Source organism: Marmota flaviventris, chromosome 11 (genome assembly GCF_047511675.1).
Source record: "Marmota flaviventris isolate mMarFla1 chromosome 11, mMarFla1.hap1, whole genome shotgun sequence".
Lineage (NCBI taxonomy): Eukaryota > Metazoa > Chordata > Mammalia > Rodentia > Sciuridae > Marmota > Marmota flaviventris.
The window spans coordinates 55,296,077-55,317,447 of record NC_092508.1 but is presented as its reverse complement, the minus strand read 5'-3'; the positions used below and the strand labels follow the sequence as shown (position 1 = coordinate 55,317,447).

At 31.4% G+C, this 21,371-nt stretch overlaps 1 protein-coding gene and 1 non-coding gene across 2 annotated transcripts in view; both read left to right on the top strand.

The window, feature by feature from the left end:
- Agps (alkylglycerone phosphate synthase) overlaps positions 1-21,371 on the top strand; it is a 136,812-nt gene that overhangs the window by 87,050 nt on the left and 28,391 nt on the right. The window contains exons 13-17 of the mRNA XM_027946024.2: positions 4,801-4,877; positions 6,762-6,874; positions 11,411-11,480; positions 13,700-13,761; positions 18,716-18,805. Coding sequence (XP_027801825.2) covers positions 4,801-4,877; positions 6,762-6,874; positions 11,411-11,480; positions 13,700-13,761; positions 18,716-18,805 — 412 coding nt within the window. The remainder of the gene's footprint in view (positions 1-4,800; positions 4,878-6,761; positions 6,875-11,410; positions 11,481-13,699; positions 13,762-18,715; positions 18,806-21,371) is intronic.
- On the top strand, positions 14,539-14,645 carry LOC114101249 (U6 spliceosomal RNA). The gene has a single exon (XR_003584256.1). It is a non-coding gene; the product is annotated as a U6 spliceosomal RNA (small nuclear RNA).

The window sequence follows — 21,371 nt, the reverse complement described above, 5'->3', positions numbered from 1 at the left end:
AGCACTAGAAAGATAAATGTCATAGTTCCTGCCATTCAGGAAGCTCTCTCAGACAGTAACATAAATGAATGAGTTCAGTAGTATTGGAGAGACTATGAAAGAAGACTGCATTGGATCCTGTATAGATTTTTAAGTGAAGGAACAGTTGACTCTATTTGATTTTGTTCAACCTCAGGGGTTGAAAGTCAGAAAAGACTTTTAAAGGAGGGTGATACTTGAGCAAAGTCTTAAAAGGTAAATAGAAGTTTGCTCGAGATTATTTCTTCCTTACCACACTCATTCACTTGTAAACAGAAATACAAATTTTTTTCAAGAGACTTAGGCAGGAGTATCAAAATTTTGAGGGCATTCTGAGCAACTTATTGAGTCCCTATCTCAAAATACAACAATAATTAAAAAAAGAAGCTGGGGATATAGTTCAGGGTTACAGTACTTTCTTAGTATGCACAAAGCCTTGGGTTCAATACCCAGGGCTGCCTCCCCCCCCCCCCCCCAAGTTATGAAACCTCAGTGACATGTTTTAGGATACTGGGAATCATTTTGTTTACCTCAAATAGAGGGTAGGACAAGGCTTGTCATATGAAATAAAGCTACGTGGGTTATTTAGGGCTTTGCAGAATAGATTTGTATTTTATCTTGTAAGCTGTGGGATTTCTTTGTGGAGGGAATAAAATCATCTTTACATTTCAAAAGCTCATTCTGGCAGTTTTGCTCAGGGTGGATTAGAAGGGTACAGACATGAAACAGCTCAAGAGGCAAATTTTGGGACCCATGAGTAAGGTAGAAATAATGGAAATAGAGTAGAGGATAGATTTTTAAAAATCAGCTAGCCAATTAGATGTGGAAGGCTAAATAAAGGGAAAAGTTGAAGTAAAAATGGTCGATTTGGGGGAAAAATATATTACAATGGATTGTATCTAAGGTGCCATTGGGCTCTTGGGGTGAAGAATTCAATAGGTATTTGGATCCAAAAACATTTTTCTTTTCTACCTATTTGTCTAAATTATTGAACTTTTGATACAATTTATTAATCATGTTTTCAATTCTAGTTTTATTGCTTCCATATTTTTTTTCACATGCTGAAATTTACTTTGGGATTTGAGTTTGTAGAATTTAAATGCCATCAAAAGAGTTCCTGATCCGGGCATGGTGGTGATGTAATCCCAGCAGCTCGGAAGACAGAGGCAAGAGGATTGTAAGTTCAAAGCTGGCCTCAGCAACTTAGCAAGGCCCTAAGCAACTCAGTGAGACCCTGTCTCTAAATAAAATATGAAAAAGGGCTGGGAATGTGGCTCAGTGGTTGAGTGCCCCTGAGTTCAATCCCTAGTACAAAAAAAAAAAAAAAAAAATCAGTTCCTAATATTATGGAAATTATTGTTCAGTAATAAATACCAAAGGCTAAGGCAGGCAGATTTTATTGTTGTTGTTTTGTTTTATTTTGCTTTTTTTGTAGTTTAGGGATTGAACCCAGGGCTTTGCACATGCTAGGAAAGAACTGAACCACTGAATTATTCCCCCAGCCCTGAAAGGCAGGCTTTTGTTTGTCATGTCTGAAAGTTGCTTAGGTTTTAATATAGGGAAAACTATTATAGTTATGTAGAAAATTAACTGGGAAAGTCAGGTTTATATCAAGAATTCATTTTTAAATTAGATTCTTTTTATTCACAATTACTTCTTTAATAAATTACTTTCAACATACTATAGTATTAAGAAACAAAAGTTGATAATTGTGTCCTATAAATAATGAGATATTTAAGTCAAATGAAAATCAAGGCTCTAGTATGTTTGGCTTGCTTTTGGAGATCTATACAGCCATGTATATAATTAATAAAATTATTAACTATTTATGTGATGATGTTGTAGTACATTATGTTAGACATAGGCATCTTTTGAAACTATAATTCTGACCATGTTTTTTTTTTTTTTTTTATAATTGGGTTTTGTAGCAATTTAAAATGAGAGTTTAAGGAAAAGGTCTTTCTGGCTGTCTGCCATCTGTGTTCCACATTCTCATTATATACCTAGAAACATGCTCACATAGTCCCTTCTAGCTCTATGGTAGGACTTAATTCTTTCTAGTACTGACCATGTCTCCCTTCTGCTTTTTATTTAGCCACCATAGTATTTATTTTGAATTACAGATCTGGTTATGCTTCTTGGTTGGCTGTAGTCCTTTTGATTCTTCAGTTTGTTTTGAAGTCTTTCCTTCTATATATATTGTCATGACCTTGTGATAAACAACTAAAAGAGTAATGCTTAGCACAGCAATTCAGACCCTACAATAGCCATATGGCTGCTTATTTTTAGTGTTTGTATCATACTGATTAATAAAGCATAAGCCTTATTCACAAATGGTGAATATTTTTAATATCACCACTTCTTGTAGTAAAACCCCTATTACATTATATTAGATTATCTGTTTTCAGTATATTGAAATGATCTATGGATTTCCTCTGTAGATCAAGGTTTCTCAAATTTTAGAGGATGTATTTTAGTAATTTTTAAAATTTCTTGCATTTATCACATTGTAGGCATTTTTAAATTTTGTGTTTTTGTGGTTCTATGGATCAACCCAGGGTCTTTCTTGCACATGCAGGGCAAGTGCTCTACCACTGAGCTACATCCATATCCCTTTATTTTTTATTTTTATTTTTGAGACAGGATCTTAATTATTTGCCTAGACTGGCCTCAAACTTGCAACCCTCCTGCCTCAGCCTCTCAAGTAGCTAGGATTCCAGGTGTGCACTATCGTTCCTAGCCATAACAGGCATTTAGTTTTTATTTAAGCATTAATCATTGCATTGGTAAAGAAGGTAAGCATATCCTAAATAGCTCTTAGCACATTGCTAAGCACATTATCTTAGTATAGTTTATGAAATCCCTCCTCACAACTGTTCTTCCAGGTGGTATTCCCATTTTACAAACAATTCAAGGCTCAGTATTTTAACCAAAGTCTGAAAGTCCTGTTTGGTAGAGCTGAGATTGAACTCATTTAGTTTGAATCCAAATCCCAATACTTTTTACACTGTTTCAAACCACTTCTTTGAAACATACATAGTTAATATATCCTTTTTAATTAATTCAAATTGTAGGAACAAAAAATGCACTGTCAAGCTGTTTGGAAACCAAATTACTATAAAAGATAAAACACTAGCTGAAATATATTTAGAGTATAATTAATCTCATAGGTAGCATTAATTTAAGAAAAAGTAAAAGATAACAATATCTTCCAAGTAATACTAATGCTTGACTCAAAAGTCAGTGTCTCTTTTGCAATAATTTATTCTTTAAAACTATCATGTCAACTTAGTATTGGAGATGTGTGTGACTAATTGCTACCGATGTAATGGAAATTATACTAATAATGTCAGTGGATTATTTACCCGTAAGGATTATTTCATATTGGAGTACTAACATTTGGATCCCTTATGCATTGTGTAAAGATAAATGAATGAGAAAACTTTTATATGAAGAGCAATTTCCATTTTGCAAAAACACAACACACATACTCAACATATGTTTACATGTTTATTTCCAATTGTTATTTAGCTAGGATGACTTCCATTTGGTACAGAAAGTGTTTTGTTGATACATTATTTTTAACTTAAATCATGCTAAAAATTATATCGAAAAGCACTGGTTATTCTGGAAAAGTATCTCTGATAATTCACAATAAAAAAAGAAAAAAATAACTACTTTTGATCCAGTAGCTCAAAAGGATTGCCAGGTGGATCTCCATCTAATCTGCAGTTCTTTTGGAGTGTCAGGGGCGGCAGGGGGTTTGTTTTAATGCCTCAGAGCATGAATTTCTATTAGCTCCTGGTTAAGACTTATGTTACATGTCCTTTTAACAGTTTCCTATTGGAGACAGCAAAACTGTAGTATCACAGATTCATTATTTCAAATAAAAAAATAGGTGGGTCAGAAAAATAGACTATCAATGATAGTTGTTTTAGAAATGTTTGCTTTTGTACTTATTTTAGAGGGAAGTCCTGCTCTTTAAAAACAAACAAAATCCCTCAAACTTGAAAGGCTTTAAAAAAATTAATCTTTTTTTGATATAATTTTAGATTTAGTAAAGACTTTAAAATTCTTTATAAAATTTTTATATAAATGGTTGCCATATTTTTCTGAATTGGGCTCATAACATTAAAGCCAGATGCATGACTCTTAAATGTAGTAGTCATGGAAGTTGAAGTTGCTACTCTTTGAAAACAATGGGGAAACAGTAAAAGGTTTTCACTCAATTAAGCTTAATCCGCAGGCAAAGATGTTAATTTAACAGACTCTGAGACACCATTTATGTTATTTTGGCAATTTTAACTCTCTGGGTGTGATTAAGAAAGCAATTGCTAGTTTTATGCCAAGAATTCGCGATGAGTTAAGAATTAATTAAGAAACAACCTTAAACTTTGCATTGACTCCATATTTGGTTATACTTCTGAATGGTTTCTGTATAATTAGAAAAATAAAAGTGAAACCAGCCACCATTGAGAGTTCTTAATAAAATAAAAATTAATGAACTAGTTTTAGTATGTATAAAATACATCATTGAAAGATGACCTAAACTATGTGTAGTATTAATTACATGTGGTAATTTGAATTAACAAACAGAATGGGTTTTTTAAATAAAAAGTTGTGATTTTTGAAAGAAGGGAAAAGAAAAGATGAAGATCTTAATATAAATATACATAATATAGATTTAAAAGTTAAAGTCATCACTTTTAGGCTACTAAGTAGTCTTTTAATCTTCTGAAAATATCATTTGCTATTAATTTAATATAGAAAATTTTTTCTCAGGTCATGCGCTTAAACCTCAGGTTTCCTCTATTTTTACATCATTTTTGGATGGATTAAAAAAGTTTTATATTACAAAGGTAAGAATTTTTATAAAATGCTAAATGTTTAAATACTTGGGATTTTAATTTGGTTTCCTGCCTTCTTCCTCTCACAGACGCCTATTATAAGGATGTTTGTTCTTATAATAGTTGCTGTGTACATTTTATAATTATTGTTTTTCATATTGGAATAATATTAAGTCAGTCATGTAGTCATTTTCAAAAATTTTCTTTTTCTAGTTTTGAGGTTTCTAAAAATAATGTTCATTGAACAGTCTAATGCACATTTTCTAAGAGTATGAATTTTTATTTAAACTTTGCTGGATTGCTTTCCTAAAATGTATACCAGTGTATAGTACTGGCAGCAAAACGTGTGTCATTTTTTTGTTGTGGCCTTATTATTGCATATGGGTTTTGTTCTTGTTGCTTTTTTATGTTTTAAATTTATTGGGAGGGGAATAGTCCTTTGTTTTAGATGATGTTCTTCAAAATCAGTGAGACAAAACATTTCTTTATATTTTCTAGATGTAATTTTTCTCTGAGTTAGTTGAATATGATTATTTTGCCAAAGTGATTGATTGCTTTTTTTCCTCTGCTATGTTCTCTTTGAGGAATTATTAGAGATCCTTTGTTGTAAATTTTGTAAATAAATGTTTTCAGTCCAGTACTTCCCACTTAAAAAGAGATTTTTCTTTTTGGTGTTAAAACTTCAAATTTTTTAAGCCTTTTCTGTAATTATTTAATTGCTTCTGAGCTTAGAAGCTTCGTTCATCTGGACCTATGATTATGACCATTTGATTTTCTCTTTTGTGTTGAATGAGAATTTAAAATTTTTCCTTATTACACTTTAATTTATTTCAATTTTATGATGTGAAGTAAATATCTAAAGTAATCTTCACCTCCTGATCCCCCAGTTGGTAACCAGTTGAGTCGCACCAATAACTAATTAATCCCTTCTTCTATCATTGATTAGCCATAACCAACACATCTTCTCATAGTATTTATCTAATAAACAAACTCCATTTGAATGCATTTTTTTTTAAATTATTTTTTAGTTTTAGGTGGACACAATATCTTTATTTTATTTTTATGTGGTGCTGAGAATCGAACCCAGTGCCCCACGCTTGCTAGGTGAGCGTGCTACCACTTGAGCCACATCCTCAGCCCCTGAATGCATATTTTTAATTGAGCTTTTTGTTCTTGAAAAATTAAATGGGTTTAATTGTTGTAGGTCTGATTTTCCCTCTTGTTATTCAGAATTTTCCTTTAGGTTACTATCACCTACCTCTTTTCTATTCTAGAAAAAAATTTTAGAAACTCTTCATTTTCAACAGTCCACTGGGGTTCTTACTAAACTCAGAATGGAGTAATATATAGGTTTGTAATGCTTAGTTTATGCATTCAGGAGCATAAATCTTATATTTTTTAGGTATGTTTTCCTAATGAAGTTATATATTTCTTTATAAGATTATTTCTCTTAGTTTTATGTTTAAGATCTCTTTTGAAAGTATTTTTTAATAAGAAGTTCTTATTAGTATGTAAGGATACTGTTGTGTTCCCCCCTACAACTAGCTACTTTATTATTTTGTAGTTTTTACTTAATTCTTTATTATAATTCTGATAATTTGTTATATTTATATATCAATATGACATTTTATTTAAACCATGGCATACATGGTTTTATATGATTAAAACCATGGAATACATATAAAATGTTTTTTGTATGCTGTATAGTTTTATATTGTAATGACCTGCATAGGTGCATTAAGCATTCTTATTGATTGAAATTTAAAGTTCCGAAGTTCAATTTTTAAGAACTTGGTGTATTTGAACTCAGACCAGAAGGAAAAGAGCAAATGCATTTTGATTTACTGTTTTGCAAGGTTAAACTCATCTGTAATAAAAATATATTTTTTTTTTAAGTTTAAAGGATTTGATCCAAATCAGCTAAGTGTAGCCACATTACTATTTGAGGGGGACCGTGAGAAGGTTCTTCAACATGAAAAACAAGTATATGACATTGCTGCAAAATTTGGGTATGTCTTTAAGTTCTTAATGCCAAGAGAATAATAAGCTAGAATTCTAATATCTCCAACCAGTTATTAATGCACCAAACTGTAATGTTTATAAACAGACTGCTTATCTCTAGGCAGTTATTAATTTAAATTTCATTTTAAATTTCTGGTAATTTATTATAGTAAATTTAAAATACTGTTTTGATTTACTTCCAAAATTTGTAAGAAGTTAGATTGATTACTCTAACTTATCTAATTATATATGGAGTATATAAATATTATTTTTATTGGTCGTTTGCACTAATACCCATTTCATATTTGTTGTGGTAAAGTAGGAAAAAATTCATCGTCATGTTACTCTTCAGTGAAAATATTGTATGTATAAAACATGCTATTAGTGTATTTTTAAAATGAAATTGAAGTTTAATCCCTGGTATTTGACAAATTGTCTATACTCCACCCCGTGTCATTTACAGTTTTGTGCTGGTATAAAGAAACAGAAAACATTTCACATCTATAACCAACTGAATAATGATAGGGTGGTTTTTGTCTGTCTGCTTGATGGATTATCAGACTGATCAATGAGAACTATAGTGGAAATGCCATTTATCAGGACTACATTTTTTCTTTTCTAAGTACATAAATTATCAGTTTTCTGGATACTAGTCTTACTTTTTTTGTTTGTTTCAGTGTTAAAATATAGCATACACATTATGCTTAGTCTGAGTTCTTTCTAATACTTTTATTCTTTTTTTTCTTCTAAGCAAACAATTGAACACTTAATTTGGAGCTGTGTGTTTTAGAGTATCTCTCTCTCTCTCTGTCTCTCTCTCTCTCACACACGCACACACACACACACACACACACACACACACACAAACACACTTTAATATGTAACTAGCTTTTTACTTCCAGGATTCTCTGAACAATGTTGAAGTGAAGTATTGTCAGAGTGGAAAAGGGTATAACCTTGGGCTTAAGTTTTATTGTTGTACTATTTTTGAATATTAAAAATTAGGCTCTCACATTTTTTCCCCCTATTCTGAAACTGGCAAGTAGAATTTTAATTTTCTTTAGTAACAGATAAAGTTCACTAATCTTTCAAACTTTCTCTGCTTAAGTTTTTATATGTTACCTTTTGGAATTACTGATGTTTCAATTAAATTAATTAAAAATAATTATGCTATAAAGATTTATTTAATGATCAAATTGCTTGGCTTTCAGGTCATCTCATTTTTGTTTGCATTTTTAAAATGTGCATGTTTCCCTGTCCAGAAGGAATTTGGCATTATTTGTATACCTACTGCTTAGGAAGTAGGTACTCACAGGTGATAAGTAAATTTTAATGAAAACATTTTATCTCTGCTCTAGTCTTTAATATTAGAAACTGAAACATTAAATTTTTTTTATATATTTAAGTATTTAATTGGGACTATAAAATTTTTCAGAAGGACTTGTAGGGAAATGGAAGAAGACATTTTCTAATAATGTTTTGGATCACTGTTTATAGGGTTGGATTTGCTTAGTTTTATCCTAGTGTTCTTACCTTCCTAACACACACACACACAGGAAATCTACTTTGTAGGATCAATAATTGTAATTAAAATTCAGAGTAACTAGCGAATCTTTACTAGTAAGTAATGTGTCACATTTCCTGTTAGATGATAAAAAGTGCCCATTGATGATAAAAAGTGCCCGTTCTGTCTTACACTTAATTTTTTTTAATAAGGCATGATTTGTCTGTTCCTGGGCCTCACTCTTGATACTTGGAACATACTTGAAATTGACTAAACATTTGTTGATTGAATTGATGAAGCCAAGCTCTGTATTTTTCCCTGATATCTTTTTTTTTTCCTAATTCTTTTATGCCTATTACCTGTAAGACAGAGTATTTTAATCTTTAGATGGTTTTTCAGAACCATATTATCAGTTTTGTTTGAGTAATCAATTTCAGGCATGTCAGTAATGCCGGGTTTGTTTTCTCACATCACACCATCAATTTATAGCTTATAAATAAGAGTGAATCTTCTTTCAGATACAGGGTTCAGCTTGCCAGACACTGATACTAAAGCTCCAGAACTGTTGGTTTAATTCCAACATTTTGCTTACTCCAAATAACACTTCTACCAGATTTATCCATTAAAAATAGATTATAATAAATGAGATATTAATTTAAAGCAGAGATAAACTGTTAAAAACATTGGCTCAAATTGGTGTCTCGTGTTTTTGCTATTATTTGTTCCTTTTTAGTTACATTACAGTTAATTTCTTAATGTACTTTCTTCCTGGCTTCCTTCATTTAGATGCAAAAATCTTTGTTTTTGAGCAACCCATATTGTCGGTTAAGAAAATGACTTTATTTTATTTTTTTTAAAACTTGGAAATATCTTATTTTGATTTTCTATCAGAGTTACTGACTGCCCCCTTGTTTTCTGTTAAAAAAATTTTTTTTGGTTCCAATTGTTGAAGACTCAGGGATATTTTTCTTTAAGGTGCCACTCCGCAAATCCTGAATCCTCAGTCACTTCTGCATAACAACTTAGAGGAAGGCACCACCAACTTTTTTTCTGCTAAAGTTTTTATATGTTAACTTAGTTCATGTATTTAATTTTTAATTAGGGCTTTATAATCTGTCCATTATTTTCTTTTCCTTTTGTCCTGTATTCCCATTACCTTATTAGCTAAAGTTGATTGCTTTTAATGAAGTACTCTGAACAATCTAGAATACATGTTATCTTAGCCATTTTGTCTCTTTATCTTCCACTCCACTCCAACACTGTTAAATACCTTTGAACATATGTGACCCAACACAGCCTAGTAACCAAATATTGAATAATCATCATACCTTGGTTGTTTATCCTTGTTGGCTAGAGCTTTTACTTTTCTAAGAACTGAGGAGAATAAATGTTACTTGTCAGCACTTATGACAGGTGTTTTGACATTTACCATAGAACTTAAGGTAATATATTATCATTATTTTTAAAGTGTGCTTAAGTTGTTTAACATAATTCAACATGAGAGTGATTAGGTTTACCAGATGGCCCTTTTATATAAATGATTGTCTCATTCTTCTTTCATTAGTCTTCCCAGTGCGTCCTCATGAAATAGCTTTAAATTTGTTCAAGAACCATGAATTGATGTCTGAAATTTGCAAAGAGCAGGAAATAAGGGATGGAAGTTGCTACTTTAAAATAAAGCAGTTTGAATTTAAATAGTGTTTTTTTTTGTAGTGGTTACATAAGTGATTGTGTTCATGTTGTATGACACAATTGTATCTTAAGATAATTCAGACTAGAAGATTGACAGTTTTAAAAGTTTAAAAAAAGAAAAATTCTAAAAAGCTAAATTTGCCAGAAAACATGACTTGGAAAGAATCCCAAATTGACTTTTTTTCTCCTTGGGGATTTATGAATTTAGAATGGATGTCCAATTTCAATCTCTTCCTAGTTTAGGTAAAACAATGCATGTTTCTGTGTGGTTTGTCCCACTGGATCCCAGTGTGAAACAGAAACCTTCACCAGATGTTAGAAGAGAATCTAAAGAGAAATGTCTTGTCTGGGAGAGGAAAGAAGGACTTTTTCTCAACCGTACTTAATAGAGATAGGCCAACTGAATGTTTATTCACACTTGTTACTTCTCACCATATAAAATATTTAGCATGCTCCTTCTCAAAGATTCCTAGCACAGGTATCTTGTACCCTTTTTTAGGCTTCACTCTTATCTCCTTTCCTTCTACTTTTAGTTCCAAGATGAACCATTTGTATTTTCTAGATCTATAGCGTTTTTTCTCCTTTGGTTTTAATCTTGACTGTTTCATATCTACGTGAGTTATGGGTTCAGCTGTTTTCCTCCAAGCACTTGTCCCTCCAATGTTCTGACATGTGTTCCTTTTGTTTGAGGACTTTATTTGGCTCTCTACTTATAACCTCACATCCAACCCAGAACTGTTTTTCTGTGTTTTCTTACTTTTCACTTTCAGCAATGCTTCTTTCTTGTTTATAAACATCCTATTAATACAAACAGTCCCCTGCATTTCATTATAGCCCGTCCTCAAGTAGTTCTAGACTAGAGCTATTCTGTCAAGTCTGCTACTCCTTCTAGATGACACTAACTTGTGTTTATCCATCCAGAATAGAAAGTCAGGAAATTCTGAATAGTTTGGATTTTAGATTTTCAGATTAGGGATACTCAGCCTATATTAATAAAATAAGAATACTTAAGTGTCTTGTTATGCATGTGAGAATTAAGCTTATTTAAGGTATTTTTCATGACTAATTCTCTGCTCTTTTTGAGAATATGAAAAGTAATATAAATCAGCTTTATTAGTGTGGTGGATAAATTTTGAAATTAATGACTAGACTGAAAAATAAAAAATATTTTTAGATTTTTGTCTAAACTTATTCTCTTGATATCTCTTTGATATAAATGAAATTAAGATAAAAATGAGATGTAATCTGGAAAAGCAGTTTTCTTTAGATATCCTATCAGTTTGGTTAGTTTTATATATTTTTTAATGGTTCATTTAAAATGTATTAACAGTTTGTTCTTTAATTACAGTGGATTGGCAGCTGGAGAAGATAATGGACAGAGAGGATATTTGCTGACCTATGTCATTGCATACATTCGAGTAGGTTACATCATATTTCCCTTGTCATTTAATTTACATTGCACATAATAATCTTTCCTACTTTGAATGAAACCATAGTTTTAAGTTTCTTAAACATCTTAAGATATGATAATTAAGCACATCATTTACATGAACCCTGCATTAGCTGTGGTTTTACAGAAGCCCATTTAAACCAAATTATGCTTTTGAGTAACTTAAAAATGATTTAATGTCTGTCTTTTAAAAGAATGGAGTCATTCTCTGTCTGAACATTGAACATGCCTTTCCTAACATTACCTTGTTAGAATCAAGCTGTTTTATTTGGCAGCATTCCTCACTTAATTTATAATCTGTTTTTTATGTATATAAATCTTTGTCTTCTTAAAAATTGATATTTAACTTAATTCCAAGTAATTATTGGTTCACTAGTGATTATTACTATTTAGAAATAAATAATTTATGTGTACTTGAGCACTAAAATTTTTCTGATTATAGATTTTATGGGATATATGTTAGAAACTTCATTAGTCATATTTAAGTCTATGCTACATGACATTGTTCTTTTGAAATTTATTTCTTCCTTTATTTAGTGTTTTTTTTTTTTTTCTTTCTATTTCCTAACAAACTCAGGTTTCTTAATTGTTTTCTGCTGTTTCCCGGGTGATTAGTATTGTTTTGTTTTGTTTTTTAAATATTGCCTCTTATTTAATGTGAATGATCTTATTCTAAAAGGTCGTTTGTCAGCTACTCTATTGAGAATTTGGCTTCCTTACTACTAAGTTTTCTAATTCTTCAGTTAGAAATTGTTTGGAAGGAAATACAAAAACTTATATACAGTTTGGTTTTACTTATTTAAGAAAGCTTGAATTAATATTTTCTCATTTTAGAAAGAATTTAATTCTAGTTAAGATCTAAATTATAAAATTGCAGTGAATTTGAAGTATATTGTTAGTCCTGTGCCTTTCTATCCCCCACCTAGTAGTGCCAATGGGGAAAAATATATTTATTGCCTGTCCACTGTGTTAAAAATTCTGATTAAGGAATGTACAGATCATGAATGATAATAGGTTTTATGCATTATGTGTACATCCATAAATTGTCAGTATCCACGGTTCTTCTCATAGAAAGTATTTTGAGTATAGATAAAATTTTGTTTGTTGTTTCAACAAAGGGTATTGATCATTTTCTTATAATACTGAATTCAGAATTCTAGAAAATGAAATACAGTTGTAGCAAGTACAGTGTACATACAATTTGGGGTAAATGTCTTAATTTAAATTTCCAGTTAATGTTAAAACTGAGTCAAAAGCAAATTAGGGATTTTCCCCCTAGATTTATTTGTTTCATATTTTAAAAAAATCCCAGGGCACAGTGCCATTGTTACATGTTCAGATATATGTTTACTGAATAAATGAATTCATAAGAGAAAAACAACCATTTTAGATCAGTAGTTGCGTTTTTTCCCCCCTGCCAACCACTAGTAGAGTCAAAGTGATTCTTTTTATGGGAAGTGCAAATTTATAACCTGTATTGATTTTTCTGCCTTATAACTTTTTTTTTCCCTCAAATCTTTACATTCTGTGGTCTTGTGAATCTATCTTTCTAGCTGTGATGACAATTGTGCTCTGGGTAAAGAAATCAAATGGTATAAGTTACTTGTAATATAAATATTACATCTTGTAAGCTAGAAAATATTTTCCAAGCAGAAATCCCTCTGTTTCCCTACGTTTGACTAATCTGTCAACCTCAAGGAGAGAGACACTGTTTTTGGAATTTGTTTTTAAAGAAAAGTTGACTTGAAGAAAGGAAAATACTTGCTTATTTTAATCCCACTCCCTCTCAACTTCTGTCCCTTTACTTCTTCCATCTTGATGACCAATTTTTGATATTGGTTAATTTGGTATTTACAGTAAAAATCTATTCTATTAGTCTTCTCTATATGTACGTAGATTTTTCCTGGATAGACACTCCATTCACGGGAGAAATCTTTGAATTCCTATTCTGTATTAGGCACTCTGTCTGCTGCCAGGGATACAGAAGAAAGCAAGACACAAGATTCCTGTCCTTAAGAAGATCATACTTCATTCAGGGCACCTTCCCAGAGCTCTTATGGGATAGATAATAAAAGCATTTGAGGTTAAATTAGAAATGTAATACTAACAGTTACATGAAATAATAACAATATTACTTACTGATTATTGCATCTGTTGTAGTTTAGTGATTTTTGTGTGTCTTAACAGGACTTGGGTTTGGAATACTATGTATTAGGAGAATCTTTTGAGACTTCTGCTCCTTGGGACAGGTAATATATAATAAAATGTCGGATATTATTCAATTCAAATATGCTTTGTGAGTTGCTAAAGTAATTTATTTTGGTGTATGAATATATAAACTTTCAAAATTTTGTGAAGAAGCCTTGAAACAAGGTGGCTACTTTTATTTAAATTAATATCTTCATCAGAATACCAGAACTTCCAGCCATTACACTTCTTTTTTGGTTTGAGGCAAATTTATCTGTAATCCAAAAAAGGAAGGTATTATTGACATTTACATTTTGAAGACTCTTACTAAAAACTAAATGTTAAAAATATATAATAACAAATCCCACTGTTATATATAATTATAATGTGCCAATAAGAAGAAAAAAATACTAAATGTTACTCTTTGTTTAACTTAGCTTTAATTTTAATTTTTTTTTTTTAATACTGGGATTAAACTCAGGTATGTTTTACTATTGAACTAAATCCCTATCCCTTTTTAATTTTTTATTTTGACACAGGGTCTTGCTAAGTTGTGTAGGGCCTTGCTAAGTTGCTGAGGCTGGTCTCAAACTTGCAATCCTCTTACCTCCCATCCTTCTTAGTAACTGAGACTACAGGCATGTACCACTGCACCCAGCTTTATTTAAATTCTTGGGTCACTAATATGTTCTCCAAAAAGTCCCCCAAAATTTTAAAACCAGTTAATCTATTGTAATATATTATTTAGCTTTTGATGTTTGTGCATGTATGTATTAAGCAAGATCTTAATTTCATTTAAGTGATTTCTGAAAGAAACCCTGTTTAAGAAATGAAGTACAGTGCTTGCTTCAGCAGCACATATACTAAAACTGGAACAATATAGAGAAGATTAGCATGGCCCCTGCGTAAGGATGACACGCAAATTCGTGAAGCATTCCATATTTTTTGAACTCTAGATAGTACAGAGGGGTGAGAAGGGAAGGGAGGGGGCATGGGGTAATTAATGATAGTTGAATGTGATGATCATTATTATCCAAAGTACATGTATGAAAACATGGATTGGTGTGAGTATACTATGTATATAACCAGAGATGAAAAATTGAGCTCTATATATGTAATAAGAATTGTAAGGCATTCTGCTGTTACATATAAATAAAAATAAATAAATAAACCAAAAAAATAAAATATATTTATTAAATAAGAAAAAAGAAATTAAATACATTTCTATTTTTAAATATAAGCAAAATTCTAATATGGGATAATATTGTAAGAAAAGGCCCAAATCGATAAATGGAAATAAATGTATAGATTTCTTTATCAGAAATACACACACACACACACATACACACACACTCTCACACAAATATTAGTTTGTAAATTAATATAAACTTATTTGGAAATATCAAGTAGTTTTATTAAAAATGGACTTGTGAATTAATTCCTTCAGGAATTATATATATATATATATATATATATATATATATATATATATATATATATATTTTAATATGCCTACATTTTACTTTTTCTTTTTAATATGCCTACATTTTACTTTTTCTTTATAAATTTGTGCACTATTTAAAATCTACAATAAAGAATGTAGGCTATAACAAATTGCTATGAATCTACTGTTTAGATAGTACATATCATATAACATTTTGTTTTCCTTAAGCTCTTTTTTGTCCCCTCAGAAAACTTTCCTATCATGTTGTCTTCACTTACCCAGGACTGTGACTATTGGTACATTGGTGCTCATGTTCCTTAGATTACTAGATATTAACCCAGTTTATAGTATCTCTCTGTTTTCATATTTAATTTTAATAAAGGGAATAAATTTTGTAAATAAAAAGAATTACCAGCTCCTGGACATTTTACACTTGAGCAGCAGAAGTAGTTTGGAGGCTTTTCATAGTGTTTTCAAAGATGATTTTAGTCTTTTAATACATCTCCTTGCTGGGTTTCTTAGTTTGGGCTGTATACAGAATACCATAGACTGAGTGACTTAAATGTTCTTAAAACAAGAAATTTTTATCTCTCACAGTTCTGGAGTCTTGAAGTCTGATATTAGGGTGCCAGCATTATCAGTCTTTGGTAAAGGCTGACTTTATGGCTTAGAGATGGCTCTCTTCTCATCGTATCCTTCTATGACAGAAAGCAGCGAGAACCCTCTCGTGTCTTATTTATAAGTGCCCACTACCATTCATGAGAGCTGTGCCTCTTCCCCAAAAGTCCCACCTCCTAATGTCATCACACTGGGGGTTAGGATTTCCATATGTGAATTTTGAGATGGACACAAACATTCTGTCCTTATCACTGGTACACATGGGTTAGTGTAGAGGTTTCTCTTTAGCATTATGAAGAATTCATAATTCATTAATGTTAACTGATAACATTAATGAAAAGTAACCGCATTTGTGAAGTAAACTTTACTTATTACACATGTACTAACTAACTTGCTTTGTTTTTTGAACTTTTAGCTAGCTGGTGACTGTATTTAGCAGTAGCCCATGGGACCAGGACCTTCAACTTTCACACATTATTGGGTCTTTGGCCTCTTCATGCAAGGCCACTTAAAGGGTTATTGGTCTTAACTAATCTTTGTGTGTCCCATAGTGACCCTAGCACTCTGACTATACCTGGTAAGTTTTTTTTTTTTTTTTTTTAAGTGCTCAATGAGTATTCATGTAGAGTCCTATGAATCAACTCTGGAGTCATGTTTTTGCCAGACATGGTTGCACATGCCTGTTATCCCAGTGGCTTGAGAGGCTGAGGCAGGAGGATCAAAAGTTCACAGTCAGCCTCAGCAACTTAGTGAGGTCCTAAACTCAGTGACACCCTGTCTCTAAATAAAATACAAAAAGCATTAGGGATGTGGCTCAGTGGTTGAGTGCCCCTGGGTTTAATCCTCAATACCCAAATAAATAAATTTTAAAAAGCTGTTTTTTAAGAGTTGGAGGTTTTAAAGATTTTGGAGATAGCATTGGGAGTGTGGTGATTTAAACTGCTTTATACAAACAGAATGGAGTAGAGGGAAAAATAAAAGAACCTATGAAAGAAGTCCTAGGGACTTTCAACATATAGAAGATAGTCTACAAACAGCACCTGGCAAAGTAGATTGAGGAATAATCTCTAGAAATTTTAGAAGAAAAGCCCAGGGATGTTTTTTTTCCCCCCCAAGGGGAAAGTGATCAACAGTGCAAAATTTGCTGATAGGTCAAGTAAGAATTTTAAAGTATATACATAGTTGCATTTATATCAAAAAAAAAAAAAAAAAAGATTGGTCCAGTGGACTGTATTGAACTTATCTAAATTATATGAGAATACTTTCAGAACCCCTTTCCCACAAATCATGTATAGAAACATACCTTTGACAATTATAACCAGTTAGTCCTGTGTGTTCTCTCTCTCTCTCTCTCTCTCTCTATTTATTTATTTTGGTGGTGCTGGGGATTGAACCCATGGCCTTGTGACTGAGCTATATCCTCAGCCCTCTTACCATCTCTTTTATTATTCACTTACCAGGGTTTAGATATAGGCCATTCTTAACATGCCCATGTTTCCTATTGCATTTTTGACAATTAAGTATATTTACATGTATTTAATCTGAAACATAGTCCAATCAACAGAAGAATTGTATTAATATTTTTAGAATACTTGGCAGTAACACTTACATTGTTTTCTAAAGCCAAGATAAAGAACTTTTTATTTTAGTAACTTGTTATTTAGTAACTTTATTATTATAGTATTCCTTAGTCTTTATAGATATTAAAGCTGAATAGGTTTTATTTGTATTGAAAGCTTTTTATAAGTGAATTTTCAAGATAAAAACACCAAATTTCAGTAATCTTTAATACTTTATATTTTTAAAAATATTCATTTTTGCCATTCTATGAATGAGGCATACATAACATTGGTAAATCATATTTACCTGCAACTCTCATAAATTAAATCAGAATTTAACTTAAAAGCAGTGTTTTGTAAAATTAGAATTTATAAAATTTTTATATGCTGCGTTCATAAAAATAAAAAATATGGCATGATAATATTAAAGCCTTATTTATATTTTAATCCTATATTTATTGATACTGAGAATATAGATAACTTAAATATGCTTTATAAGGCTTAATCCATTTAAAAGTATGGTTTTTATTGATCCTACACAGTCGAATCAGTTTGAAGATTAGAAAGCTAGGCCAACCTTCTGAGTTTGTTCTCTTGGTGCTAAACAAACCATTGCTTAAAACACAGATTCTGCCAGTATGTGGCCAAGATATTTATAGGGGAATAAAATGGTTTATATATGGCTTAGGAGTTTTATTGTTTAGATAAAACAAAATATGTAGTTACAATGACATGCTGCAGTTGACATTTAAATATGGGTGAATTTAAAAATAGATGAACATTGTTAAATATTGTCAAATATTTTCCCATGAAGGATTATTGCCACCCATCCCCTATTTTCATTGACCCAATATCAAACAGTCTAGCATAACACATTAGCACTTTACACAGTCTATATCCAATAAGTCTTTGTCAAATTGGATTTTAGCTTGAGAATAGTCTGTGGCACGTTTGATAGGACATAATTATTTTTGATTGAATTATTTTGAATTAAGGAAAGCTGCTTAGACATCGATAAAGATTGGTATTCGAATAACCCAGAATTGAATTTTCATTAGCATATTTTTTGTAACTTGTAAAATCTTGTAATTAAGTTTATTTTGAAGTTAGGTTTCCTAAGTATGGGAAACTCCATTCATGAGGCTTGAGTCTACTCTTCTGATTTGTATTTCGTCTAAAGCAACAAAGAAAGGACTTTGTTACCTTCAAAGTTATGAGTGGAGGACCCAATATGAATGATCAAGGCTCTTTTTGTGCACTCTCTAAAGAGTAACTATGAAAGTTTATGGTTAAGAGATTTTACAGACATGAAGGGTACCAGATAAACCAGCACTTCTTAGAATTTGTGTAGTTTTCATTTGAAAGTGTAATATTCTATTCAATTTTCTTTTCTAGGGTTGTAGATCTCTGTAGAAATGTAAAAGAAAGAATAAGAAGGGAATGCAAGGAGAAAGGTGTACAGTTTGCTCCTCTTTCTACATGCAGGTGAGTTTTCTTATTGCTCTTTTACTCCTTCTGAAAAACTACTTTATTTAATCAAATTATAATTTCCAGCTGAGGAAAAATTTCAGTTTTTTCTCCTTGGAAAGCTTCCCTTGTTAGGATGTGTCAATAGGATTTCACAGGGTCCTGAGCTCTTTAGGAATAGGCCAGCCTTCCATAAGCCTTTTGTCCTATCTGGATAACATGGCAGGGAAGAGTCAAGGATCTAAGCTCTTGGAAAGAGAACTCCTTTATTCACAGCAAGTATAAATTACATATGTAGCCAAGCAGCTATAAATTAGATATATAGTCAGTATAGCTCTTTCTTCATCAGAGGGGAAAAAAAACCACTTTAACCATTTTAGTTGCTGATTAAGGAGATAGGAAAGGGATAGAGGACTAAGAGGCACAGATGACTCAAATGATGATTAACTTGGTTCTTTCCAACAGATCTTTCTTTGATAATGGAAGTATTCTGTATCAACACTGTCCTGTATGGTAGCCACAAGCCACATGTGACTACTGAGAGATTGAAATGTGGCTAGTGTTATTGTAGAGTTAAATTTAAAGTTTTTATTTAATTTATTTAAAAAAATGTATAACATTATGTGTGGCTAGTATTTTCTATATTGGACAGTGTGTTTAGCTGATGATCTTTGTTACATAGCACCAGCCCAAAAAAGGAAGATTCCTTGAGCAAGGACATTTTGTATTCAGTCTTTTGATATTAATTTTCTGTGCAAACACAGAAGATGAAATGGATCAAGTCAAACAATTGACTTCTCTATAAAAAGTTATAGAATTAATTTGAATCTAACAGTAATGAAAGTTCTCATTGCAAATGGTCTTTTCTGTTTCTGTGTGTGGGAATCTTTCAGGGTTTGATGAGCATTACAGAAAGTACCAAGTCAAGTCAGTATTTTAACATGCTTTAGAACAAGTGTACTTGGAATAGAGAAAATAAAATTTTTTAAATGTAGATTTTAACAATTATTGACTGGGCATTTGAGATATCCAAAGGAAGGAAAAGTAGAGGCCTTGTTCTATATAACAAAAAACTATAACTTCATAAAGCTAATGTTGGTTTAGTCATTGACTTTGGAGAAAACCTTCTAAATAAAGTTGTAAGAATATACATGTAGATATGTAAATCAATGGATGTGTAACTGATGTGATTCTGCAATCTGTATATGGGGTAAAAATGGGAGTTCATAACCCACTTGAATCAAAGTGTGAAATATGATATATCAAGAAATTTGTAATGTTTTGAACAACCAACAATAAAAAAATTAAAAAAAAAAAAAGAATATACATGTAGGGGCTGAGGTTGTGGCTGAGTGGTAGAGCACTTGCCTCGCACATGTGAGGCACTGGGTTCAATCCTCAGCACCACATAAAAATGAATAAACCAAATAAAGATATTGTGTCCATCTATAACTAAAAAGAAATTTTAAAAAAGAATATACATGTAACATTTTTAATTTTTTAATTAAAAAATTGGTGTCTTTAAAAATGAACCTTTAAATTCCTTAAAATCTAAAGGAAAAAAAGTTGTATTTACTCATATTATCCCAAATTGATCCTTGTTTCTGCTCTTGACAATCTATTAGGCCTCTTTTATTATAATCCTGAAATAAATATCCAAAGGCGACTTATTATCATTAAAGTTTGAAGTATTTTAAGTCAGAGAATAATAAACTAGAATTAATTATTGTGTAGTTGAGAAAGTATTATTCCTTTTTTTGGTCAAGTGGAAATTTATATATTTTTGCCCTCTTCTCTTTCTCCTTTTGTCCCAACTCCCTATTCAGTGTCTTTTGAGAACCTCCTCTTCCTTCATTGTGATAAATATTTACTTAATTGAAAATGAATGGAAAGCAAAATATTCTGCCTTGGAGTGTACTCCATAATTAACAGTTAAATCTTCATTTTTCAGAAAGTATTTGTAAGGCTACGCATCTTTATTATGTCTTATAGACATTAGAATTAATATAATCAGACTGAATTGGCTGTATGTTATTGTTAGTTGGCTATTTGTGGCTGTGATCAAAATGACAGGAACAATGTAGAAAAGGAAAAAATTATTTTGGCTCTAGGTTTTAGAACTTTGAGTTCATGGTTAGCCAGCTCCAAGGCAGAAGTATGGCAGAAGGACATGGTGAAGGAAAGCAGTTCATCTCATAGTAACTGAAAGTCAGGGGGTGGACAAGGAGAAGATAAACCCTTCCAGGGCATGCCCCTAGTGCCTTACCTCCTCCAACTAGATCCCACTTTCCAATAGTTTATTCAGCCATTATTGGATTGATCCTCTAAGCCCTCACGATCCAATCATTTCCTCAGAGCTTCACCTCTGAACACATGAAACTTAGGGGGACATTCCAGATCTAAACCTTAAGAGTTGTGTTTATTAAATAGCTATTTTTGTAATAATGATTTTCTTATAAAAGAAATGTGCTCAGTTTTTGTGATTACTTTATGAAACCAGTTTAGAATGGCCAAAGTATAATTATTTAAATAGCTTTGGTAAATCAGAATTTTGAATCATTCTTATGGCTTTTACTTTTTTAAA